At 37.9% G+C, this 25635-nt stretch overlaps 4 protein-coding genes across 5 annotated transcripts in view; 2 read left to right on the forward strand and 2 right to left on the reverse strand.

The window, feature by feature from the left end:
* LOC146481537 (mortality factor 4-like protein 1) overlaps positions 1-25635 on the reverse strand; it is a 210183-nt gene that overhangs the window by 2805 nt on the left and 181743 nt on the right. The window lies entirely within an intron of this gene.
* LOC146481538 (GDP-fucose protein O-fucosyltransferase 3-like) lies at positions 17-5268 on the forward strand. Of its 2 annotated transcripts, none has more exons than XM_085108364.1 (3): positions 17-408; positions 1001-1252; positions 2881-5268. In XM_085108364.1, the coding sequence occupies exons 1-3, from the start codon at positions 159-161 to the stop codon at positions 3849-3851; spliced, it is 1473 nt and encodes a 490-aa protein (XP_084964490.1). In that variant the 5' UTR covers positions 17-158; the 3' UTR covers positions 3852-5268. The 2 variants fall into 2 exon arrangements, with proteins under 2 accessions (XP_084964490.1, XP_084964491.1); XM_085108365.1 differs by having other exon boundaries at positions 17-345.
* Positions 4378-14336, reverse strand: LOC146481539 (uncharacterized). The gene is made up of 5 exons (XM_085108367.1): positions 13707-14336; positions 12047-12538; positions 9856-9972; positions 9408-9530; positions 4378-8316 (listed from the first exon to the last, which is right to left on the reverse strand). Exons 1-5 carry the CDS (start codon positions 14196-14198, stop codon positions 8095-8097), a joined length of 1446 nt encoding a protein of 481 aa, XP_084964493.1. The 5' UTR covers positions 14199-14336; the 3' UTR covers positions 4378-8094.
* On the forward strand, positions 17672-24147 carry LOC146481540 (testican-2-like). The gene is made up of 6 exons (XM_085108323.1): positions 17672-17865; positions 18808-18868; positions 19150-19326; positions 20636-20839; positions 22038-22247; positions 23137-24147. Exons 1-6 carry the CDS (start codon positions 17803-17805, stop codon positions 23175-23177), a joined length of 756 nt encoding a protein of 251 aa, XP_084964449.1. The 5' UTR covers positions 17672-17802; the 3' UTR covers positions 23178-24147.

Consider the following 25635-nt stretch of genomic DNA (forward strand, 5'->3'; position numbering starts at 1 on the left):
TTACAATCAACAACTATTGTTAAATTTGGACCAATCAACATGTGCGTAGGTTAAACTCCGTTCCATTTTCCCGCCATTCACTTCGCACTGCATCAGCAACTTCACTTCCTTTCATGGTAGCCTGAGCACCCCAGGGAAGCCTGTTCGCAGGCTATTTCATGGCCATCTATCGTCTTCGCACCGTCTACAAAGTATTTTTAGGCTTATGTTTGGTTCTTCTGACTGGGCTTTTGTCCACGGAAATTTTCTTCAGCTTCCCCGAGGGTGACGCTTCACATGATGATCTGAGTGCTAATCCCAAAGGCTTCATCCAATGGTCGGAAAACAGCGAAGGATTTCAGGAAGGTGAAGGCAAAAAATTTGATTTCCTGGAGGTTGACGAAAATTGGATCGATCGTTATTCTGAAGGTGGGCTTACTATGGCATTGAGCGTGGTCGGTTCTGGTTCTAGATGCAAGCTCACGGAAGTACAAAAAGCTTGTGATGTTGTTTATCGCATCAGTGGTGCTTAGCTCAGCCAATGAGGATGTGATGGAGGATGTGTGTGTGTGTGTGTGTTGGTGGGGGGGGGGGGGGGGGGGCAGAGGCTGTGGGCTGTGGAGGGATAGAGGGTGAGTTTAGTGATTGTTGGCCATGGGGCCAATACCAGTTTTTCATTCGATCCAATATGATTATGATATTTTCCAATACTGGCAATTTCTTCGACGTTAATATTGATATGGGACATTATTCCTCCCTGTTTGGAATGTGCATATCACTTCTTGTTCTTGGAAGTTATGTGAGAAGTGTCAAAAGGTGTCAATCAAAATGACCAATACTTCAGTCACGTGTTGATATTTGTCAGGAAAATCCAACAATTTATTGATAACATTGAACATTATGAAAAATGAAAAGGGACTTTCTTTTGAAATGGTCAGTCCTCTTTCTTCTGTTCAAATTTTAAGCACTTGCATATTTGTACTTAGCATCTGTTTTCTTGGTTGGCTTTTTATTTTTACAGATGGAGTCTTCTATGATGAAGTTGAACATGCTTTGAAAAATCTTAAAAAGCCTGCAGCATATGCAGCAAAGCACAAGTTACCCATAATTATTTGGTGGACACCTTTTACCCATGGCAACACTATAAAGAGGTGCACACTTGGAGAATGCTACTTTACAGAGGCTCGCAAATTTCAGACGCATCCCAGGACCAAGGCTTTTATGTTCTATGGCACATCGTTTACTCCAAATGACTTGCCTCTCCCAAGGCTTGGTAAGCCATTAATAGAATACTTAAGAGATGACATCACAAAAACTAAATTTCCGAAATAATAGGATTTATTATGATATTTTGAAAGAGCACGATGAAAAATGCCTACTTGCCAAAAATCAGCATCTTTTTGCAATTTGAGGTGAGATATTAGTACTGTTATGCCTCAACGACCCCATACAAATCCTTGTAATTTTGTCTCTGTCCTAAAACGTTTGGAACTGAGACAAAATCAGAAGGATTTGCATGGAGTCACTGGAGCATAAAAGTCCCAATATCTCTCTCCCAAATTGCAATAAGATGCTGTTTTTTTAGCAAGTAGGCATTTTTCATCACGCTCTTTGCAAACATCTTCATAAATCCCATAATTTCAAAAATTCAATTATTTATGATGTCTTCCATACCTTATGTCAACAAAAGAACCCCCAGGGGGAGGGGGGTCCCAGGTGTGTTTAGTGAGAGGGAGGTGAGAATAAGCCAGGGCAAATTTTAGATTTCAAAACTAGACAAAAAAACTGTTGGAAGTAACTAATACACTATGAAGTTACTTTATTCATCCCCAGAAGTTTCGAATACCATTTCTTTACATATATTTACGCAAGCTTTAGGGTCTTAACTAATCTTAGCTTTCAAAAGTTGCATCATAAATATTGCTAACTTGTCGCCATGGAAACATGTTTACAGTCTGCATGTTTCCACTCTTCAGTAGTTCCTTCAAATAGTCAAAGTGGTTATATTGATATGCTCAACTTTATTTTGTTACTATTAACTTTATATTTATAATAATAATATAATATAATAATAATAATAACAATCTTTATACAGGGAGCCCACATCACGAAAGTGATATTCAGTGGGGCCCTGTAGATTGAGAAATGATTTAAAACTTACAATTATTTTAAAAATTACAATTAATTAAAAGTAGAAAATACAAAGTCGGCGGTAAGAAATAAAAATAAGAAATAAGAATTAAAAACTAGCTAAAAACGCGCTCTTTGATACGTTGCTTAAAAATTAAAAACGATTTTATGTCTTTGAAAGACTGTTCTAAAAGGTTCCATTCCTTAATACCCTGGTAAAGGAGTGTCTTCTTTCCGTAGTTAGTTCGTACTCGTGGAAGACGGAAATCATTCTTTCTCCGGGTATTATAGGAATGGATGTCGCTGTTCTTAAGAATATTAAAATTATAATCTACAAGTCCATGAGTATACTTAAAAGTGATCATATATCTATGTACAAGGCGACGTTGGGACAAGGTTGGCCAGCCAAGTGACTTGAGTGCATCGGTGGATGAGGCATAGCCAGGCAAATCAAGAATAACTTTTGCTGCCTTATTTTGCAGAATCTGCAAATCGCCCATAAGTGTAGTGTTATCCTTGTCACCCCAGATAACATCAGCATAGTCGAAAAGGGGACTAATCAAAGTGTTATACAGTGTAATCCGTGCATCTATCCGTGCATCTTTCTATATTTTGTCGCTGTCCTATTTTACCCTACCTCCTGAGGCACTGTACATGTAGAGCCTAAACAATTTCATTATAAAATTATATTTAGAAAATCAATGCTATCCCAAAATGTTGGGAAATCAAAATTGTTTTTCATGTTTTCTGTTAAATCTACATAAATTTCAGGACACCATGAGTGGGCCTTGTTCCACGAAGAATCACCCAAGAACAATCCTATCTTACATCATCAAACTACAATTGAGCTGTTTAACCACACCTCAACATTCCGAAGGTCATCTGATTACCCTTTGGTGACTCAGATGCTTTCATCTTTAGATGACTTGATGAAAAAACCTAAATATGATGTTTATGATAAGAGCACTGATGGTCTTGCTGCAGTGCTGTATGTTCAAAGTGGGTGTAACCCACCCTCAGACAGAGACGAGTATGTAGCAGAATTGATGAAATACATCAAAATAGATTCCTATGGAGCTTGCCTGCACAACAAAGATCTTCCAGAAGAGTTTAAGAACCCGTTAACCATGGATGATGAAGGTTTCCACAACATCATTGCAAAATACAAGTTTACATTGTCGTTTGAGAATGCAATATGTGAAGACTATGTGAGCGAGAAACTTTGGAGACCTCTCATTTTAGGGTCTGTTCCCATTTACAAAGGATCTCCGACAATTCAAGATTGGATGCCAAACAATCACTCTATTATACTTGTTGATGACTTTCCACATCCAAAGGATCTAGCTGATTTTATTACAAGTCTGGATCAAAATGACAAAGACTACACCAAATATCTGGAATTTAAAGAGAAAGGTGTTACTAATACAAGACTTTTAAAAACAATGAGAAATCGCCCATGGGGGCATTCCTTTGAAGAACAGAATTATGTCACAGGATTTGAGTGTTTTGTTTGTGATAGAATTCATGAAAATTTAAAGCGTAAAGCATCACAACTTGAAGAAAACAGGTTTGTTGCTTCTCAGGACCACTATGGCTGCCCAAGGCCAGAAAAATACAATTTTCCTCATTCTACCAATCCTGATGTTTCTGCAGAAAGGGATTTGTGGTGGCAGGAGTATGATCAAAGTATTAGAGAATCAAAGGCACTTTATCAACACATGAAATCTAACTGGTACCCTTAACTTGTTGCACAGGAAATTAAATTTGAAGGTCTGAACCTCGATATTATTTCTTGACTGTTGTTTAATTCACTCCTCCAAACTTCATAGCCAAGAAGGAATTTTAATTATATTTCAAAAGTGGCTTTTGGATAGATCTGTGAATCCTCTTCAGTTCAGTTCAATTCAGTTTATTGTTTTGCCATAAGATGTACAAAGGCAAGAAAAAAACTAATTATTTAAACACTAATGGTGAGGAAGCCCAAGGGAAGCCACTGGGCTTATAAGGAATGGGCTCTCTCCTTACTTGCTTTCATGTGGCATTTCAAATTACTGTTGGTTTTTCCAGAACATTACAACTTCACAAAGGTTTTACCGTTGACACTGTGCTCGAGGAACTTTTGTTCATTCTCCAATGGTGGCTTGATCGGAATTCCAATGCGCGCATTAAACCCTGCACCACCACACCTCCACTGTATATTATTTACAAGAACACAATTTAAATTATGTCCCAGTACCAAATGGAACTACAATGATACACAAGGCTGGATACTGAGAACTGCAAGTCAGTTTATTTGTCCAAGTGTACAAAGTACTGCTGGAATAATGTGTGAAAAGAGTACAGATATACTGTGATATTCATATAGTTATGTATACTTGTCCAAAATAAAAAGAAAAGGTTTGGCAGTTATATTTTCTAACTGAAGGTAAAAACCAATTTTAATAGAAGAGAGACCGTAATATATTGCAATAGGTAAAGTAAGTACAGTCAACTCCCTTGTTTGCAGACACCCTCAGGACCGCGAGTTAGTGTCCTTAATAGCGAGAGTCCATAATAGCGGGAATTTATTTCAGTCAAATGTCTGTAATATATTTCTGCCAGCGATTTAGCTGCTATCTGTATTAATTATCAGGGTGTCCGTAATAGCTTGGTGTCCACAAGGCGAGAGTTGACTGTAATTAAGTACTGAAAACAAAGAGCATACACACGCTAATCCTGTACATGTGATCCTTTTTCTCATAATTTCGTTTGTCACTTATCATGCATAAAGGGTTAAATTGGATAATAAATCGCTTATTAGAGGTTTCGGTGTGTAGCATCACTGTACACCTTCACTTGCTTTTGTTTTGACTACAACTCAACTCGTAAAAATATCCAGTGACAGCACACACCAAAACATTAAAAAAATGTAAGATCGTATTTATTTCAGCAAAGTCTGAAAACTAAGCTATGTTGGAATGACATGCTGAGTTTGCCAATTCCCTTATATATACATTGCATATGCCTTTGTTTTTGTTAGCTCCAGATTTCCTAGATATCCTAACTATTAGTACTGTTCTTTCTACTTTAGATGCTATCTCCGTACAAATGCCTGAAATACCAAAGGAAATCTGAGTGTACATCTACAAGTTTTGACTAAACAGCATTGTAAAGTGAAAACATGCATAACAACTGGTTTTAAGTATGATCGATTTTCACTTATCTCATTGTACTAGAAGCTGCTTTTCACTGGTGATGGAGTCATAGTTGTAATCATAAGTGTTGACTGTAACAATCAAGTGAAAATCAAGCAATAGAGTCATAAGCAATTTTCTTAATCGTCCTTATGATTCCATCACTTACAATCAAGTGAAAACCAGATGGTCAGAGTCAGAAGCAGAAGCAGAGGAATGTCTGCAAGAAGAATGAGCACTGTGTTTGGTTTATTTTTCCGCCTCTGCTTCAATTCACACAATCTGGTTTCCACTTGATCATAAGCAATGGAGTCATAAATGCAATCGCAAGAAAATGGCAACCTTCTGATTCTTGTAACTCTGATTCTGCAGAGCCTACATCTTCACTCTGTTGTTTGGTTTTCACGAGGTCCTAAGCACTCTCACGACTATGCTTATGACACTGACTGGGTCGCTAGGGATATCAGCCTTACAGGGAACTTTTACATGTCCAAAATTTATAAAAAAAAAAAAACAATGCCAAAATAAACAATCCAATCAGAAGAGTTGTGTAACACACCTTGCTATTTTTGCTCAGAAAAATCAATAATTTTTCTTGCGCTCACAAAGAAAAAAAAACAATAAATTATACACTGTATTGTAAAATTCCCAGCAATATTTTTAAATCTACCTTACTGGCCAATCACAATCATGGTTTTTAATCAGTGATAAAACAACCACTAGTAAAAAAAAAAAGAGGTTCGTCAGTTTTTGCAGTTAGTAAGTACATCCTTGTCTTAGCCTTCCTTAGCATTCACATGTTCAGTTAGAAAAATAAGTCATAGTAATCATGTTTTTTAAAGCATTGTTAATACATGTATGCTCCTCCTTCGAACAAGCACTATGTCAACAAGTCGAAAATTATTTACCGGTAATAAGCACCACACTGCTTCCCCTCGTAAACATCTAATAGTAGTTGATAGAGAAGTGAAACATTGTTTTGTTTCTCTCTTCATTTTACATGCCATTGTAACAGAAATTAGAGTCTCCCAATAATTACCTAAAAACCTGATAAGGAGATAAAATAACATGCCAACTTAGGGACAGTGCCTCCTAATACAGAAGTATTTTTGCACAGTATTTGAATGAGCAAGAAAAGCAGATCTTAGTATGGGCATCTGGAATCCAGAAAGAAAATCGGGGGTAGCAGGGAATGTTTTAGAGATAATAATTAAGCAACAATTATTCTAATAATTACATCCATTTTGAAATCACTGGTGATCCTTGAAATCTGATTGGTCCAAAATGGTGCGATTTATTTCCAAATTGCACCATTTTGGACTCTAAATCGCATCATTTTAGACTCTAAATTGCATCTTTTTAACCAGCCAATGAGAAAGCGGGATTATTTAAATTGACCAATCAAGTTGCAGGAAAATTTTAGACAAAGAAAGCCACCGTAAGACAACTTTGAAACTTGTTACATTTGAATGATTTTTTTTTTTCGGATTTTTTAAATATAACATATTCTGGGTGGGGGGCTGAAATCTTTTATTTAGACACTTTTTTGGGCAATATTGAGGGATTTCCAAATGGATGTAATTAAGTGGTAATTGAACTTCATGTCGTGCAATTTTGGTCTGAAATCATACTTGTGATTTCAAATCAAACTCGCGCTATCGCGCTCGTTTGAGTTTGAAATCCCGCATATGATTTCAGACCAAATTGCACTCCACTCAGTTCAATTACCAATGTAAAGCAGTAAAATACAAAGCAATTTGTATGGTGTATTTCTCCATTATCTCTGCAAAATGCATGGTTACCCCCAATTTTGTTTTTGGACACCAAGAGCACTTGCCAAGTTCTGCTTTCTCCACATAGTTTTAAGCCAGATAAAAATATCCCCGTATTAGTAGCCACCACCCATAGGAAACCTGAGTATCTTGAGATGTGCAGAACGTATGACCAGTAACAAAAGTAGGCACCATCCTTAAAACCAGTCCAATTTATTAGACTGGTTTTTTCATACAACAACAATAATTAGACTGGTTATTGTTACTTTCAGTAACTAAGAAGTAGCAAATAAAATACTTGAATAAAAATCTTGGTACAAATAAAACCTCTAGATACATTGATTAGAATAATACTGAAATATGTAATTAAAATAATACGAGACTGTAAACTTAAAATACATAATTTAATAGGAGACAAAACAGCCTATTATTCTTGTAAATATAAAGTGTTTATGACAGAATTTTTTTGTTTCCTTTATCAAATACTCATGTTGTTGTTGTATGAAATTGAAAAAAGAATTCTCTATCAATGTAACTTCCCTGCATTTGAGGCATACAAAAACATGGAATTTCACTTCTGGCGGGATGCAGTACCACTCAGGATGGGATACCACGGATAGTATAGCTGTGACATCAATAAAGGATCGTTAATTTTTGCGGTTTCTCTATTCCTCATTTGTTTCATTGTCAGCATTTTACAAATCCCAGACATAATTTCATCCACACAGTTTTTTCCCTCGCACACGAAAAACAACTGAGAAACAGAGAAACCAGAAAAAATTAGCAATCCTGTATTGATGTCATAGCCCTACTATTCCCAGTCTCCTGTCTTGCTTGGAATTGTTTCCCAACTGGAAGTGAAATTTGACGTTCGTATACGTCTCAAACCTGAGAAAGAAAATTAAAAGGGAAAATGCTTTTCTTTTTCGATTTCATACAACAACAATACGAAGATTTGATCAAGCAGACAAAAAAATTTCTGTCATATACACCTAAAACAAAATTAAAACAGAATACATTATATGCATATGTTACATGAATTAAACCTCTCCTACACTATGCAAATCATCTTCGCCATTGTCATCATCTTTGTCAATTTCTTTCTCCTCCAGCTCATTACTCTCCTCCATGTCATTGTCATCCTTGATGCAACTTTCTAGTTGCGATGTTTCAATGTCGTTAGGTTTACTTACATTAGAATGTGTAGGACCAGTTTCACAGACTGGCGGCTGTACAAGGACTGCTACTGGACTGACTGACGACTGTGAAACAGAAAAAACAAGAAATCAGTTTACTTAACAGAAGAAGACTTGGTAAAACTGTCTTTGGGACTCAAGCCCACACAACTGGCACTTAAAGGGAAGGTATCATGGGGTTTTTGATATCTTTTGACCTTCAATCACCTGCCAAATAATTCTCAAATCAACTCAATTCTTACAAGAAACAACTTGTGATCTGTTCTAGCGCATTTTGGAAACAAAAATGCAAGAACTTGAAAAACAATAGCCTAATATTATTTTTTCAAGTTTCAATTGAAACCGGCCTACCCTGTCTCTGGCCAGAGACACTAATCGACAGTTTTATTGCATGGGGTGATAATTTTTAACAAACTTGACAATTATTTTGTTGTTTCTGCTAACAGTCAAACATTTTTGGGTTTTGAAATGACAGCAAATTTTCGTGATACTTCCCCTTCAACTCCAGTGTTTCTATCATGAAGCAACTAGCTGACAAGTTACTACAACCCTCCTCTAGAGAGCTAAACCATCCCAAGTTGAGCTTGGTTCGTGATCATCGTCCATTTTATTTCGATTTACCACATCATTTTCATGTGGTCTGCAATTTATTTTCAAACACAATCTGTCCCAAAAATTCCCTTGAGAAAGGTACTTAGTCTATCAGCATGTCTTGCTATCCCTTCTAAATGAAAAAAAATTATGATGAGCAGAAATGTGGCATGACTTAATAATTATTGTGAGTTAAAACAAACTTACAGTGTCTGTGGAATTTTAAGCAAAATGTGTAGTTCCCCATGGAAGAGATTGTCGCTACCTCCACCCCCCACCCACTGGAAGTTCTAACTTAGCTTCATATCTTCCTTAAAATGTTTTGGCTTTTGAGCACCCCCCTTCCCCTCCCTCCCCACCCCCTTACTTAGCTTCATATCTTCCCTAAAATGTTTTGGCTTTTGAGCACCCCCCTTCCCCTCCCTCCCCACCTGGAATTTCCGATCCCTTCTGTTAGCAGAGTATGGATTAGGATATCTTGTGGAACTTCACAATGATGGTTGCATGCGGGTGATTTTTATGTTGGTATTGGTGATCATAGTGAAAGGTTTCGGCTAGTCGCTCACCTGTGTTCTGGAATATACAGCTGCTTGTAACTGCTTTTCAAGTTGAAGGATCTTCACGTCCTTTTTCAGATTTTCTGTTTCTAGTCTCTGAACTTGGTGTTCCAATCTGTAAAGTTCTCCTTCCTGAAGAGAAACCAAAGGGTAGGAACCTATTCTTCATTCTCCAGGAACTTACAAATTATGCTTATAGCTGCTGCAGAAGTGTTCAGATTATCAGTTTTATTAATAAATTGATTGATTATGGGCAAAATTTCTGTTTTTATCAGAAAATGTAGTGCAAAGCGGGAAATAAAACATTGGAGCAATGTTTCCTGAAGCAATTCAAGGCCACAAGAAAAAACTCTGGTGAATCTAAGCTAAAACAACAAAAAGCGATCTCAAAAGTCATTTAGGTCGGTTCGGCTCTCAGCTCTTCAATTATTGTGTGTTATAACTACAGTACAATTACCTTGACGTATTGCAGCTGCGCCTCCAGTTCAGCTATACGTGAAATCTTAGCCAGGTGCTCTTGTTGAAGGATGTGAATATGCTGTTTCAGAGTTAGGATTTCCTGATCTTTCTCTCCCTGCCGTGGATTGAATTCAAGTACAATTAATCTCAACATACGGTCGGCATCTGTTGTCATGAAAATTGTACACTGCATAGCACAAAATTTATTGTAGGTTGATTTATTGTCAATATTGTTTTCATAAATTGCAAAAATGGTAGGTTCTCTTGAAAAATAATGTTCCTAACAAAAAAAATTGGTGTAAAAGTGAACGCAATCACTGAATTTTCCCTCATCACTATTTAAAAGAAATGTGCAAAGGAAGATATAAACTCCAACAGAGCCAGCACAGGTTTACAGCTTAACCTTGGGTCACTTAATTTCCATGTGACTACAGGAATCAATTATGTGTCTTTCAATTTCCTTTTCTAATAGTTAAGTCACTGACTGATAGTTTTCAAAATTGTAATGGTCATCCTGTTACTGGGTGGAAAAATTGCCTCCCACAAACACTCATAAAAAAATGAAAAATTGCAAAATTAAACTTCTGTCAGCAGAAAATAATGCCCTGTAAAGTAATCTGAGCTGTGTTTTTGCTTTAGTTTTAGCACCAGCAATGAAAATCTAAATAAATATATGAAAATGTTCACATCTCCAGTTTGATTTTCTCTGGACATGAAGTAAAGTTTTTTTATGTATATTATGATAGGCCAGTTTCAAATAGCATATTCTTTAAATGGTACAAAACCTAACATTAACAGGCCATCAATAGTTTTCATTAATAATAAACCCTTAACCCTTTCAACCTCAGTATCATCATGTATATTCTCCTGATTGGCCTCCATATATTTCTTATACTACTAGTTAGGAGATTTTGTCTAAAAATCAAGGCATTTCATCTTTGGTGATTAATTCCTTTATTCTCCTGACTTAAATGTTTAATCAAGCAGTAACATTGTAAGAAGAAATTAGATTTTGGTCACCACTGGGGCTTAACCCTTCAACCCCTAATATCAAAGAACAATTTCTCCTATCTTGTCCTCATACTTTTCTTATAAAAGTACTGTGGAGAAGTTATAAATTAAAAATATCAAGAAAATTCACCTTGGGTGATCATATCCTTAATTCTCATGACCTCAGGGGTTGAATAAGCATTGATATTACAAGGAGAAATTTGATGCTGATCACTGTTAGGGCTTAAAGGGTTAAAGGGTTAAATATGAAAATAAAGTAAGTAAGCAAGAAAAGTTAAATAGAAGAAAGATCCTTGCAGTTAGTATGCAACTTAAGCAGTTGCGAAATAAAAGCCTGGAAAAAATTCAGGCTTGAACGGGATGTGTACCAACTGAGCTATCAAGCCAACTGGGAGCTGGTCATATTGTGATAAGAAAACAAGGAAACTATTGAAGAAAAGTTCATCATAACTTTAAACCAAATTGGTTTGGCATCATAATAGTTATTGCACATTAACCCACTGGTATGTAGGACAACACCATGTTAGTGTACAGAAACTTTGCACCAACACAGCTGGCACATGTGAAGCTCTTTAAATTACCAAAATATTCCTTCCCCAGTACCTCCATGTTTAATGAGTAATTCTCTGGTCTCAAACTTTTACCACTTCAGATATTTTTATTTTATTTGCCTTAGTCTGTTCAAACCAAAAGTGCTTTAAACTCAGGCACAAATTGGTTACATCACTGCAAACTACCGTCCTATAACTTACACAGTCAAATTAAACACAAAATACTTGGAGTTGCTGAAAGTTCAGATTGGGAGGTTAATATCTGCTGAAAAGTGAAGCAGAAGAGTGGTTTTAGTTTGAGCTTAGCAAATTAATTTGAGTAAAAAAGGATTGAGTTTTTCAAGACGATGTTGTATGGCCACATGTAAATCGCTGCAAGTGACTTTTCTGAGGATCAGAAAAAGTGTTCACCTACAAGAGACAGTTTTCAATCAAAAAAGCAACTGTTTCTCCTTTTAGATTGACATACCCCAAGCAAACCCAAGCCATGAATTTTAATCTTCACCTGTAACAGGCACAAGAACCATGCCAAGAATTTTTACTACATGTAGGACTCTCCTTCTACTACCATAAGATTACTGTACCATGACTAGCGCTTCCAACAACAGAAATTATCAAGTGACAAACCTGATTTCCACGCAGCTTTGATCCCGAATATTTTGACGACTCTGGTCTCCACTGCGGAGTCCATGAAGGTGGGTGCCCTGAACTGCTCTTAGAAGCTGTAGAAGTCCTAAGTAGTGGCGGATGATAAGCAGGCTGTCTCGCTTGAGCACCTCGTAAGCTACTCTGTGGTGTGGACTGAGGAGTGGCTCCTACTGATGACAAAGGTGTATTCAGGGGGGTACTCGGTGTTGTAGGACTGCTTGCCACTGTCCCATTGCTGGTCGTCCAACTAGTTTGAAAAGAGCCGCCCTGTTCTCCAGAAGATGTTGTCCAAAGCACAACATCTGGAGAATTTGAGGAGCGATTTGCGTTAATCACTTCCACGTTATTGCCTGTCAGCATGATGTTCTGCCCAACTTCAAAAGTAACTACTTCAGTGCTTGAGCGATCAAGGTTTAGACCGTCAGAACTCAGTGACTCCACCATAGTCGGTCGGTCATTTTGTTTCCATCTCTAAAGAAAGAAGGAGCAATATTTTTCTTATTAATGAGAGAGCCCATTGCAGACCATTGCAGTCATGTATGAAAATTAAGCATAAATTTCATTTCCAATATCTTTATTAATACTACAAACTTGGTAATAAAAGTTTGCATCATGCTAAAAATTTAATGCAAAAGTTTTGCAGGAAAACAGCTCTTAGGTAACTTTAGTTTTTTATTGATGTGTACGTATGTGTATATTTTAGCACTTTAAATAATTATTGGTTGTAGTATTTTGACTGATTTATATCATGTTTTGTTTTATATTATTGGTTCCTTTAACTTATTTATTCACTCTTGGTTCATGTAATAATTGCTATTTTAGCCTAACATAAATATAGGTATTCAATTCAATGACAATAATAGATTTTGTCTAATAGTCACTAATGATACTATTTAGAAACAAACTGTAAATCACTGGCAATGATGATCAATCAACTGATTAGTCCCTGATTTATCATGAGCAATTATCAAACAATCAATATTTATTTGTCCCATTATCAAGAGCCAATCAATAGATAACTCTTGCCCATTGACATCATTGCCCAAATTTATATTAAAGGTGGATAATCCATCTTGACAAGCAGGGTTAGTTTCTCTGAAAATTTGTCTGTGTATAAAATGGCCACACAGATACAAAGATCAAGATAAAACTTAGTTTGACAAACTGTTTAATGGATAACTCATCTGGATGGATATTTATAGACAGATCAAATATCACATGAACTAAACATTATGTACCGCAATACCAATAGATTAGTCTTCTAGTTTGTCCCGTATTTTATACCAGTGCCAGCTAGCATAGCCGCCTTAAGTACCAGGTGGATGATTTAACTTAACAGATTGTCTGTCTCTAGTATTTAAATATTGTTCCAGAGATAATTAATGAGGCACTTAATCTGTCTGGTGTGTAAACAAGAACACACAAACCTTTTTCCCCATGTGCCAAACTTACAGTAGAATCAAAAATTGATGTGCTTGTAACTCTTATCCAGCAGAAAATCATAAAGTATGACCATTCATCATGCAAATGACGTTGAAAAGTACTTTCTTAAGATGCTATACGTGTTGCAACATTTATTGAGAGAAAATGTTACAAATTTTGTGAAAAGTTGTATTTTTTTACTCTAGAGCATACATACCTGTCCATGATCACTACTGTCCTCCTCCAATCGCCTTCTTTTACCTTCATGTGGAGCTCTGTGTAAAGATGGATCGGTAACATTACCAGCTCCATGGCTCCCCGAGAAAGAAACCTCAGCGATATCAGGGGCATCTGCATATACTGTAACCTTACACATCGCATAACAATTCCGACGCTTTCCGGTGCAGTTTGCCCGAGGGGTACAGCCGTAGCGTTTCCCTGGGCAATACAAACACTCACTTACAAGTAGGTACCTCTCCGTTCGTTTACCCCTCGATGGAGGTTGCATACCTTCCCTTAGCCTACAACCAAGTCGTCCTGTCACCGAAGGACGCTCTGGTCTGCCAGACACTGTCTCCATCACTGCTCCCCCACCATAGTTTAGGCGCTCAAAATTCCAGCTAATTTGCGTAGAGAAAAACGCCGGCAGTTCTTTCACGGGGACTTTGATAGGCTCCCCCCATTCTGGTAAGGCACAATTACGGCACATATTCTGAAGATTACACTCGCAAGGCAATCAAATGACAAAGATCTTACGTCCAAAATTAACGCTTATTTACCAACACAAGACTTCTACATCAAACGACGCCATGTTCCTTTCCTTCAATGGGCAACACCGCTGGACAGCTTACTTTGCATTCATCCAAACTGTTCTCTTCTTTGTTTCTTTCTTCCTTTTTCTTTTTCTTTTTCTTTTTTTTTTTTTTTTTCCTTTTTTTTTTTTGTGTGTGTGTCTTTTTTGTTTTTGTTTGTTTTGTTTGGTAAAGTCTTGATTTTGTTTTCTTTTATGCATAACATTGACCTCGTCCCCAGCAGCAAAAAAAGAACGGACTCTGTTGTGTACCCGTGATGTGAGGTTTGGGTCAGGGAACTTGACACCCACAGTTTGATAAGGTTACGATGCTCCGTTAAAGACCAACAAAGCAAAACAACCAATGGAAAATAATTCTCTTTCAAAATTTATTTTTCTTGGAAAAACCATGTAGATTTGGGGACTGGGTCGCACTAGAGCGAATTTTGCTTATTTTTAAATGACTTCGTTCACACGAGACGCAAAAATAAGTGCGAACCCATGCAAGTTTTCAAAAACTTTTCAACTTTTTTGCGAAAGAATGCGATAAAAGAATATGCAAAGAAGGCTGACATAATGGCTAGGGAAATATATTGTAGAATCCAATCTTTCTAGAGGCACATCCTTCCTTCTTTTCCAGGGTATTTTTACTGACTCACGGCTGTTGACTATAAAAAAGCGCAAAAAGGGAACGACGTTTCGGTGTCATCTTGGCACCATTATCAAGAATGTAGCAGAAAAGATAATTTATACAGAAAGTAAGGATGTGAAAATAGAATAAATTTAAGGGGAAGTATCATGGGGTTTTTGGTATCTTTAGTTAAAAATGATGATATAAGACCTTCAATCAGTTGCCAAATAATTCTAGAATGACGAGAGGAAAGAAATCAACTCAATTCTTAAAATGAACAACTCGAGATCTGTTCTAGCGCATTTTGGAAACAAAAATGCGAGAACTTGAAAAACGTTAGCCTAACATTTTTCAAGTTTCAATCCATACCGGCCTACTCTGTCTCTGGCCAGAGGTACTAATCGACAGTTTTATTGCACTGAGGTGATAATTTATAGCAAACTTGACAATTATTTCTTTGTTTCTGCTGACAGACAAGCATTTTTGGGTTTTGAAATCAGCAAATTTGCGTGATACTTCCCCTTTAAATTAAGACTAAAAGTAACTTTCTGGTGTTCATTCAGTGAGGTGTTATAAAGTGAGAGTTATGTCTGCTCACTGGGTTAGACAAATAGTTTCAAATAGTTTGGAGTCTGACTGGGTGTTTAGACTCGGTTTCTTCTTGCGGATCCAAAGCATTTCAACAATAAAACAAACAATTTTTCGTGTAGACCGTTGGGCTGTCATTTATGTTAATTAACTTATATCTTGAAAATTACCGCGAGTCCCTATGCCTCTTGATCTCATGATCATTTCAACGTACGCAAATCAAGATTGGGAAGTCATCATGAGTTCAGCATTCGCCACAAATTACATTACTCATGTTAGTAGCTTCTTCCCTGGGACCAGACCAGATCTACCCGCAGCGATATACAATTGGAACTGAACAAAATGCAGACCAGACAAAAGCCAGCAACAAAACCAAAAATGCGAAGGACGACACGTGGATCGAACTCACTAATGCTGAACAACGACTGCTTGTTTAGTCACAGACCGAAATTATACAACGGCTAGCCAGCCAATTCTCACGTAATAAACTTTTCACAATGTTTTGTTTTGTCGTTTGCGTCACGTGTAGCAAGAGTGCTCCAAACTCCAAACATGGTTTAACTGCATCGAAAGGACTACCAGACAGGGGGCAACCAAATTAGACTGCCGAGACGGTTGAATTAGAGTCAACAAAAAAATGAATTTTTCTATCACGGCGGCATTGTTTTTAATCAAAATTTGTAGTTTTGTAGATTTTTAATATTTTGTATATTTATTAATTTTATATTTCTATCATTTTGATGTGTGTGACCCTTTTAGTATTTCTAGAATTTTTAACATTATAGTTAGGGCTTCCGTTGATAACAGTAATTTTGATTTTATAATTACCGGATGGAATTACCTTGTTTTTTTTAAAAATATAAGTATTTTCTTCTTCAGTAGAATTTCAGAAATTAAAACTTCAGCCCTTTTTCATGCAACCAATGGCAAACATTGGAACTTCGGTTTTCATTCCAAAAATTGTCCCCGTTAAATTAGAAAATATGTAACTGTAACTGCATTTACATATTGGTTCCGACGAAAACCTCCGCGGATCAACTGATTTACCACAGGAAGTGCTCTTAGGGGCTTGTACCCGTGAAATCCCCGTGTAAGTAACCGCACCCATATACACTCCCAAAATTTTGAACAGAAAAATTTCCTGTAACTATTGCCCTCCACGAAGAAAAGGCCTCCTTCTCCCGAAAGAAAACCCCTCCGAAAAAAAAAGGACTCTGAACGAACATAAACTTAAGACAGTATTTTCTGACAAATATATTGTGGGAAGCAATCCGCAATCCCAGATGGAGGGGCTATTCCCTGAGAACGGAAAGGATGCAGTTAGCCGTGACTGTAGTAGCCGTAGAGAAATGAGCTATGAGCAGATTTTTTGCACAGAAAATTACAACGAAAAGCTTGAGATAACGATAACCGCCAATAGCACAGGGGGTATTCTGTTTTCTTTGGCTTCTCCTTTTGTGTTGTGTATGTGGAAGAGGTTAGAGGTTGAACCTCCGGGCGGAGGATCCCCGTCCCCGCGTGAAACTTTGAAGACTAACACCACCCCCCCTACCCCTGGACCTCCTTCCCCCCCCCCCCCCGGGTTACTCGAACGAGAAGCCGGCACCGCGTTCTCAAAAGTTTTCACACCTCACTCCCACACCAGCGCCGTTATTTTGGGTGCGTTTTTTGGAGAGAATCCAAAAACGGATTTGTAGAGTGGATTCGTCGGTTGCGGGCCTTTGATGCACCATGATCCCGAATGATCTGAGACCACAAATCCATTTTTGGATTCTCCCAAAAAAACGTACCCCCCCCCCCCCCCCAAAAAAAAATTTATTCAGTCTAGTTTGATTTTTCTTCAATTCCCTTTTCAGGGACCAAACAGAATTTCTCAATGTGAATCAGCCATTGGGGAGGGCGGTCAGCGCAAAAAAATTCCAAGCGCGAAGGATTAACTGGTCATGCAAATTTTAAAACATAACCTTCATTCTATGCTCTCTATAAAATACTCATTTGTTCCGGAAAAACTGCTGCTCATGTTTTTTGTTGTTGAAACCTCAGGAATGTGGAGAAATTCCAAATTTCCGGTCCCGCCTGGGAGGGAAAAATCTTCTTTCATAAAGCAACCAATGGGATCCAACTGGTGGCGATACCAAGAGGTTATGCTGACACATATCAGTTTACAGCCAGACCTCAGTTGTTGCGGCGCTGATCAGGGGTTTCAATACATTCGCCAAGAGTTTCTTCGGAATTTCGGGCGAATTTGCTATTATCTGCCTTAGATTCAGGACGCAAAAGGCGAGATTCTTTGATTAACCGAAGATGAGGACGCTGTGGATTCTAGCTCTTTGCTGTGTGGCTGTTTTGCTGGTCGATGCGAAAAAGGTGAGATGATTCGATCCCAACTTGTGAAATATGTAGAGCTCTAGGAACGAGATTATTTGAACAGATTTCAGTTCTAAGGCTGTTAATTCACCTTCCATTGTAAATCAGTCAAATAATGAAAGGAGAGGTAGTCTACACTCTTGAAGAGAGTAGAGTAGAATGAAATTTAAGCTAAAGAATCTCAGCTAGGGTGATAAGCTTGCGTGTTCAAAAATCGCCGCGGTTAATTTTAGCATTGCGCAAACGAATTAAAATTCGTGTCACTGTGTTATAAAGAGAAAGGTTTCTAGTTTTAATGTTGTTCGTATGACATGTTACTTTTCAAAGGAACAACCGTAGATGTGCATGGCATGTTCTCTGACTAGCTCGAAACATCGAACGGCTTTCATGTATATGTGGTTGTTTGTGGGAACGAATTGTCTCTAGCTAGCGACAGAGTTTATCAACAGATCAAGTGCGCAACACTCCAAGCTTTTCAATAAGCTTCTTTTTATAGTCTTTATACTAAAAGTGTTTTGCATCAAGGCGTATTTAAAAGGCACACCACTGACAGCGTATTTTATTGACATTCATCAGGGATTCCAGGCATTGCACGTGTGGAATAATTTCATAAGATGGTTCAATTAGTGTGTTGAGAGCCTGTACGCCAATACACATTTAAGTCAATTAATTAAAGAGTATGTTCTCTGTATTCATAAATAAGCTAGCAAAATATCATATAAAACAAAGCTCAATTGTTTGGGTTTGAGAATCCCCAGACTATCATGACCTTTGCTATTGTGAAAACAAAGCACCTCATAGACTCCTTTGTTCTTACAACTGTACACCCCACACGTTATTGCTTGTTAACCCTCTGACCAGTTGTTAAGCAATTTTTAATACTTGAGTTATTTGCATGTTGATCTGAATCTGTTTTATTTGTTGGAATATCATAAAAAACAGAACAGATGGAAACGCAGGAATCACATCATGAAAAATTCAACAAAGAAACCCAAACAAACCAGTAAGTTAGCTCATTTTTTCCACATTTATTTGGCAGTTTTAGAATATATTTACTGTACATACCAAAACCAGTGATAACGTGAGAACGTAATACATGCATTCTAATTTTAAAGGTGCACAGTCCAAAGATGCCGGCATGTAGGTTTAGTAATGAGTATGCTGATGAGGTGCATGTATACTCCTGAGTGTGTACAGTAATCAGCCTTCTTAGGAACTCAACTTATGATCATGACTTTCCATAAATTTTGTAAAGTTTTGCTTAAATACATGCTATTGTCCCAGCTTCTTCTCAAACAGTGAACTGCACAGTGCAGCCATCTCGTTTGTTGGATTGGTTTCACATTCTACGAACGCAACACATCAAAGAAGAATTGGTCAACAAAGGTTTGCCATTGCCCAAACCTGGAGCGGTTATACCACAGATGGAACTCAGAGAAGCAAAGATGCCTTTCCCATCTGGTAAGGAGTATCCCCCTGGGGGGGGGGGGGAGTACTTGACCCATGTTTGGGAATAGGGACACTCCTGACCCTGTTTAGGACAAAAATAACCTTAAATACCATCCCTGTGTTGGACGGCACTCTCTATTTTAAGACCCTATTTAGATACTGAAATCAATAGTGCTAATATCTAGTCCTGCTAAATAGATACAGATAAATGTCTCTGATCTCCTATTGCTATATACTCAATGACAGCCTTGCAGCCATAACTTGTCCAGGACAGGTCCAGACGTTGATTAGGACAGACTGGCTTGAAATTATATACCCTGTTCAAGGCGGAGGAATCGAAAAGCCATACCCTATCCAGCGGCATGTCCCCATATAGGCCATATAGGGGAATACCCCCCTCCCTCCGAGTATTTTCTTTTCGCACCATTCCTATAATTCCACTTTCTCAACATCACACTGAGCATTAAAATTTAATCATCCAGAGCAAGGGAATTTGACCTCATGCAATTGACCAATTTGGGCACTTATTTGATCTGTCAACAACAATGGCTGAGCATGCCAACTGAACATTCCATACATCAGTGTAATGTAAAGGAAAAAATTAACCTAACAGCTTGGATGAAGGAACGAGGTGTTGTTGTATTTGATCCTATAATAGTGGTATGCCAAGAAGCTCTCCTTGTTTCTTTTTCCCTAAACATTGTAACATCACATCTGACTGATTTTCTTCTTCCATGATACGAGCAGTAGTCTTTTTTGTTGTTGTTTTATTTTATTTTTTGTATACAGCTTTTAAGTGGATACAACTATAAATGAGAAAAAAGTTAAATCAAAATGAAATCAATAAATGAAATTTATTATTTAATAAAATTTAATGAAATTTATTATTTAATAAATGAAATCAAGAGGGTAGGTCCAAATGGAACATGATGTCCCATGCGAGACACAGCCCTGTTAAGTCAAAACTACAGTATTACAACATCAACCCAGTGAAACAAACAAATAAAATGTATAGTAAATTTAAAAAATCAAAACTAAGATCTGTGGCAGGAACAGATTCTTACAAGTGTCCAAGTGCATGGTCTCTCGATCTCAAAGAGTTGACTGTAAAAGGACAGAAAAAAATTTGTTTAACAGAGTACTGGAAGACTGTGGGCTAGAGAAACTGTTAGGAGGTGCTGATGTCAAGAGTAGTTCCACAGTTTAACTATTTCTGCATGTGCATTTTGCAGCTAAATCTTGAGGAGTGCTACACATTTTCACTGAGGAACAGTTTGCAGACATTTGTTTGTAACTTGTGTTTGTTTGTGCATTTTAATAGGCTTTGATAGAGAAACTTGCCGTGAACCAATCAGCTTTGTATTCCACCACGTGTTTGATGAAAACAACGATGGTGTGGTGGACGATTCCGAGCTGGCATACATTTATCACTCTGAGCCATGCACGAGACAATTCTTCAAGAAATGTGCAAAGGGAAAGGAGACTTTTACTGAGGCTGAATTTTGTAGCTGCTTCACCACCGTTGGTAAGGAATTATATGAAATTATTTAATACTTTAGGAGGAAATTTAGTTTCAAATCGATTATTTCTTTTCTGTTTAGAAGTTAATTTCTTGTTTTGGCCTCTCAGTTTTATTGGTGCAGGCTATTTAACTCTGACCCCTAATATCAAAGAGCAAATTCTCCTCTCTTCTCCCCATAGTTTTCCTATAAAAGTACTGGGGAGAAGTTATTAAAATATCACAAAATTCACCTTGGGTGATCATATCCTTAATTCTCATAACCTCAGGGGTTGAATAGGTATTGATATTGCAAGGAGAAATTTGATGCTGATCACTGTTAGGACTGAAGAGTTAAGATTAATAGTGCAGTCATGGTAACCCCGTACCGTTCCAGATGATGTCTGTGATTGGAGAACGAAACAATAAGTAATAAATCTTCCACTGAGAACAATAGCGGCTACAGGATACAGGGACCAATAAAAATAGAGGTCTGGCAGTCACGGCATCTGCTAGAAACTCAAGAAACTTTTAGGACATAGAATCCAATATTTACGGCGGGTCTAAAACACACGCCATAGGGTACAGGTCACAGGTAGAACTCTAACCCTAACCTGAACTCCAACCCTAACCCTAACCTCAGGTTAGGTTACGGTTAGGGTTAGGGTTGTACCTGTAATCTGTTACTTGTGACCTGTACCTGTAACCTGTGACTTGGACCTGCTTTTTAGACCCACCGCAATATTTATGTGATGCATTTCTGTCTCAATTCAGACAGAAAGCCAAAAAATTGAGATTCACCTGAGTTGCTTAATTTTGTATGGAAGAGGTCGTAAACATGGAATTTAAGCATTACTTATCTTTGTGTTTTTCCATTTGTCAGACGTGGCCATCAAAACTGATCATGGTGTTTGAGTGGAAATTGCAGCATTTGGACGTTTGACGAATTTAAGTAAAGGGACATTAACCACTCCAATTGAGCGATCTGGTCAGCCAGTTCTTAGAAATTTGGCACAGTAACTGAATCTGTAACCACAATTTTAAACAACAACAAACAAAAATGCAAACACCTTGCAATGTTTAGAAGAGAAATTGTCATCACAAGCACCAAAACAGATAAACTTGTGAGCACTTAATGCCCAAATTAGATCTTCAGTTAGATGCAAACAAACAAAACAAAACAAACAAGCAATCGGCTAAGTAAAAAATTTGTTGTATTTTATAGAACCAACCTGCTTCCACAACCTGCGCAGAAATTTGCCATATCTGCTAGTGAGAGGGGAACCACAGCCAATTCCTGGTGTTTATGTTCCATCATGTGACCAGGATGGATATTACTTGCCGCGTCAGTGCAAAACCTTGGACAAAGAGGGCAACAAGGAATGCTGGTGTGTAGACAGGCATGGCAGTAAGATGGAAGGCCTGACTGAGTGTGGTAAGTCTGTACAAGAGAAAATAAGGAGAGTAGACAGAGAGAAAAACCCCCAGTATAGCCCTTGAGATGTGTGAATTTCACTTAAGCTATTTTTAGACATCTGAAAATGGAAGTCTGTTTCCCAAGACGTCCGCAAACGTATCTAGTCGCCTGTAAATGCCACTTAGGAAAGCCATACTGAGTATTCAACAGCCGCAATTACACAATGCAACGTTGGCACACTCTGATGACTTCCTGTGACGTCACACTGACCGTTTGCGGACGTCTCAGGAAACCGACTTCAGTTTAGACGATGTCTAAAAATAGATTACGGTAAGTGAAATTCACATATACCAGCCAACACCCTTAGTTTCCCTCTCTGTCCCCTTATTTTCTCTTGGTCCGTATGATCAGATGTTTTAGAGTGGTTTTAAATTAAGTGTCGAAAGATACATTTTGAGGTGGTTTTGGTTTTGCTTACTATGCTCTGCGATTAGTTAACAAAACCAATCATGACTTCCTTGCATGCGTTTTGCCGCGCTAACCCACAGCTGGTTACATGTTTTTGCTTCAAATTCTGATTGGCTCATTGTGTTTTTGTGTCTTGTTATTCATTTTAACACAGCCTTTCTTAAGTTTGTTGCGGGCTCAAGGAGAGACCGCAACCCTATTTTGCACGCCAGATCTCGATTTTGGAGCAAAATTGTTCTGCCAAAATCGATCGATAAATCCTCGTAAAGATTGCTCGCAGTCTGGTATCCTTTTAGCCACATTTAGTGTCACGTGCATGGCAGAGGAAAGCCAAATTACTGTGTTGTACTTCTGCCACGTTGAATGAAAAACAAAAACTGGGTAAACTTGGAATGAAGATTGTCACTGACTATTGATTCACTGTTGTGTTTGTTTGCAGTGGATAACACAGAGCCTCCTGCCGGAGAAGAACATGAGTAACCTGCTGAGAAGCCAGCGAGTTAAACGACAGGGGAAATGCCCTCTTCAACATTGGAATTGAAGAGAAGCCTTTTAACCTTAACAAAAACTACTATTGAGTGAAATAAACTCTAGCTACATTGTAGTCAATTGAACTATTATAGCTAATGTTTTTTTTTTAGAGAATTATGGTTACATTAAGACCAACCTGAGTTTGAAGAATTGAAAAGAACGTGTTAAAAGGCTGTTTGAAGGCACCCATCCTAGCATCTTGGAACTCAACGGCGTTAATAGAATAGACCTTGTCACGGTTTTCGACGCCATTTTGACGAGTAGGCAAACAGGATTGAAATAATTAAGTGTTTGTGTAGAAATTCGATCTTAAATAATTTTCATAAAACATCGCTTCTGAAAAATTCATGAATTGGAAACTTTTGGCACTAGGAAAAGGATTTTAGGAAAAAAATTGGAGAGATGTAGCTGTGCCAGAAAGCGTCCAGTCGTGTTTTGAACTTTCCATACATTTCCCTGTATTTTTTCTCCGCGAACTATTTTTAGTAGCAGTTCACGGCTGGTTCGCTATACAGACAAATGTATGGAAAGTCCAAAACACGACTGGACGCTTTCTGGCACAGCTTCATCCCTCCAAAAGTTTTCTTAAAATCGTTTTCCTAGTGCCAAAAGTTTCCAATTCATGAATTTTTCAGAAGCGATGTTTTATGAAATTAATATGACGTCGGATTTCTATACAAACACGTTTATTTCAAGCCTGTTTGAAGGCCTATTAATTTTACCAACTTGTTGCAGACCAATGAAGGTATAAGCAACTGCACCCATTTTTTTCTTGGTCATTATATATTTTTATACCTTTTTTTTAAAGTGTAAAATCGTTAATCTTGATGTGATTATGAGCTGATCAGCTCTGTGAGGGGGATCTGTGACGCTAGAAAAAATGGGAATCGACATTTAAATAAAATGTGCTAAAGTTCGTGGATGCCTTTCTGTTTTACTCAAACTTGAGAGAGCGCGTTTTTGTTCCAGCATCGGTCGTTGGGGAGTCGATTTCCGAATAGATCGCGTTTCTGCGTTTCAAGATGTGAATTATATTTTCACTGCTAACATTTCCACGAGAGTAACCCTCGCGTGCAGACCTTGCGTACCACGCTGCAGCGACGCTATCCTCTTTTTGCTTTAAGTTACTCGACGTCGTTTATCAATATTATACTCCCAGCTCCCCTTCGACGATGTGTACCAATCCTCAATACCAGGGGTTGCTGTAATGGCAAATAAATAATAATGCTTATTTCTTATAGGGGCTATATTGGCAATGATATCATTAATTTTGCCATTTACTATTAGTTGTGCAATTGTGGCGCATCTCCCACTAAAGCCAAAAATAAGTGCTTTTGTTCGTAAACGACTCCCAAGAAAATACTAATTAGATTTTGCCAGTATAAAGATCAGTGCATTATAAGCATAACTATCAGAGGACTCGAGTAAAATGGTGAGGAAATCAAATAATATTTACAGAAAGGGAGATCTTGTATTAGGAAATAACTTATCGAGCAACGTGTCAAAAAATTGCCAACCAAGTTGCACAAAAAATGCCTAGTATTTTATGCAAAGGATAAATTTCGAGGAAAGTAGAACAGATCTCAGCACTGCGACTTAAAATAGTTCCTCGTTTCCTCCGGGGTGTAGTGATGAATAACAGGCGCAATCGTTCTCGTATCTTTTAGTCCGTGGCAGGTGCTTGAAAGAGGGAGGAAAGTGGGGAGTCAGTCGCAAGGGTTTCCTTGCAACTTCTAGGGCAAGAGTTTCACGTTCCGAGATACAAGAAACAATGCCCCTTTTCTACTTCTTAGTCCCACCGAAACCACTAAAATCCCATTCTGGTTGAGTAATGCAAAGTTTCATCACTTAAAAAAGTCGTTCTCCCTTGCGTATTTCTTTTGCTCTCTCTCTCTTCTTTTCTTGGAATGTTCAGTCATCATCGCACCGGCGAAAGGAAAAGTGATCTTTTCATTTTCAGCCGGCTTTGAACTTTTATCCACATACTAAATAATCCAGCCACCTAAAGCAACATAACACCACAGGAAACCAGGAATCACGTCCCTCAACGTCGGTGCAACAGGCTCAAAAATGCTTCTGTTAGAGGACGAGACAATTTCAGTTATTTGGACTTTGGTAGCCTAGCAGTCATTATGGTGGAATACTTCGGGTTACATAAAAAGTAGCTGCCCTGAAATTAGCCTTGATGTCATTACCAAGCCACACCCTCGTTTGACATGGGTCAGGAAAATTTAAGTGCATTTCTCATGATTTCTTTCTTGTTCGCCCACTAGTTTTAACCATTAGGAGTATGCAAACTCAGTTCACTGGCTGGTGAGAAATATCTCTGATGCTACAGATATTCAAGTGTTTGCAAAAAAGAAAAAAAAAATGCAAACGTTCAAATTCTCACCGAGTCATGACTTTT

The sequence above is a fragment of the Pavona decussata genome, unplaced genomic scaffold (genome assembly GCF_977016875.1).
Source record: "Pavona decussata unplaced genomic scaffold, jaPavDecu1.1 SCAFFOLD_49, whole genome shotgun sequence".
Taxonomy (NCBI): Eukaryota; Metazoa; Cnidaria; class Anthozoa; order Scleractinia; family Agariciidae; genus Pavona; species Pavona decussata.

What these genes read in the sequence shown, in the direction of transcription:
- LOC146481540 (XM_085108323.1), top strand. Translation starts at nt 17,803, where the DNA reads ATGAGGACGCTGTGGATTCTAGCTCTTTGCTGTGTGGCTGTTTTGCTG. An exon ending in TGCTGGTCGATGCGAAAAAG is followed by an intron (nt 17,866 to 18,807) that starts GTGAGATGATTC and finishes CATAAAAAACAG; the next exon opens with AACAGATGGAAACGCAGGAA. An exon ending in TAGCTGCTTCACCACCGTTG is followed by an intron (nt 20,840 to 22,037) that starts GTAAGGAATTAT and finishes TGTATTTTATAG; the next exon opens with AACCAACCTGCTTCCACAAC.
- LOC146481538 (XM_085108364.1), top strand. Translation starts at nt 159, where the DNA reads ATGGCCATCTATCGTCTTCGCACCGTCTACAAAGTATTTTTAGGCTTA. An exon ending in GATCGATCGTTATTCTGAAG is followed by an intron (nt 409 to 1,000) that starts GTGGGCTTACTA and finishes TTATTTTTACAG; the next exon opens with ATGGAGTCTTCTATGATGAA. An exon ending in CTTGCCTCTCCCAAGGCTTG is followed by an intron (nt 1,253 to 2,880) that starts GTAAGCCATTAA and finishes CATAAATTTCAG; the next exon opens with GACACCATGAGTGGGCCTTG.
- LOC146481539 (XM_085108367.1), bottom strand. Translation starts at nt 14,198, where the DNA reads ATGTGCCGTAATTGTGCCTTACCAGAATGGGGGGAGCCTATCAAAGTC. An exon ending in CAAAGCTGCGTGGAAATCAG is followed by an intron (nt 9,973 to 12,046) that starts GTTTGTCACTTG and finishes AATCCACGGCAG; the next exon opens with GGAGAGAAAGATCAGGAAAT. An exon ending in CTGTATATTCCAGAACACAG is followed by an intron (nt 8,317 to 9,407) that starts GTGAGCGACTAG and finishes TCTGTTTCACAG; the next exon opens with TCGTCAGTCAGTCCAGTAGC.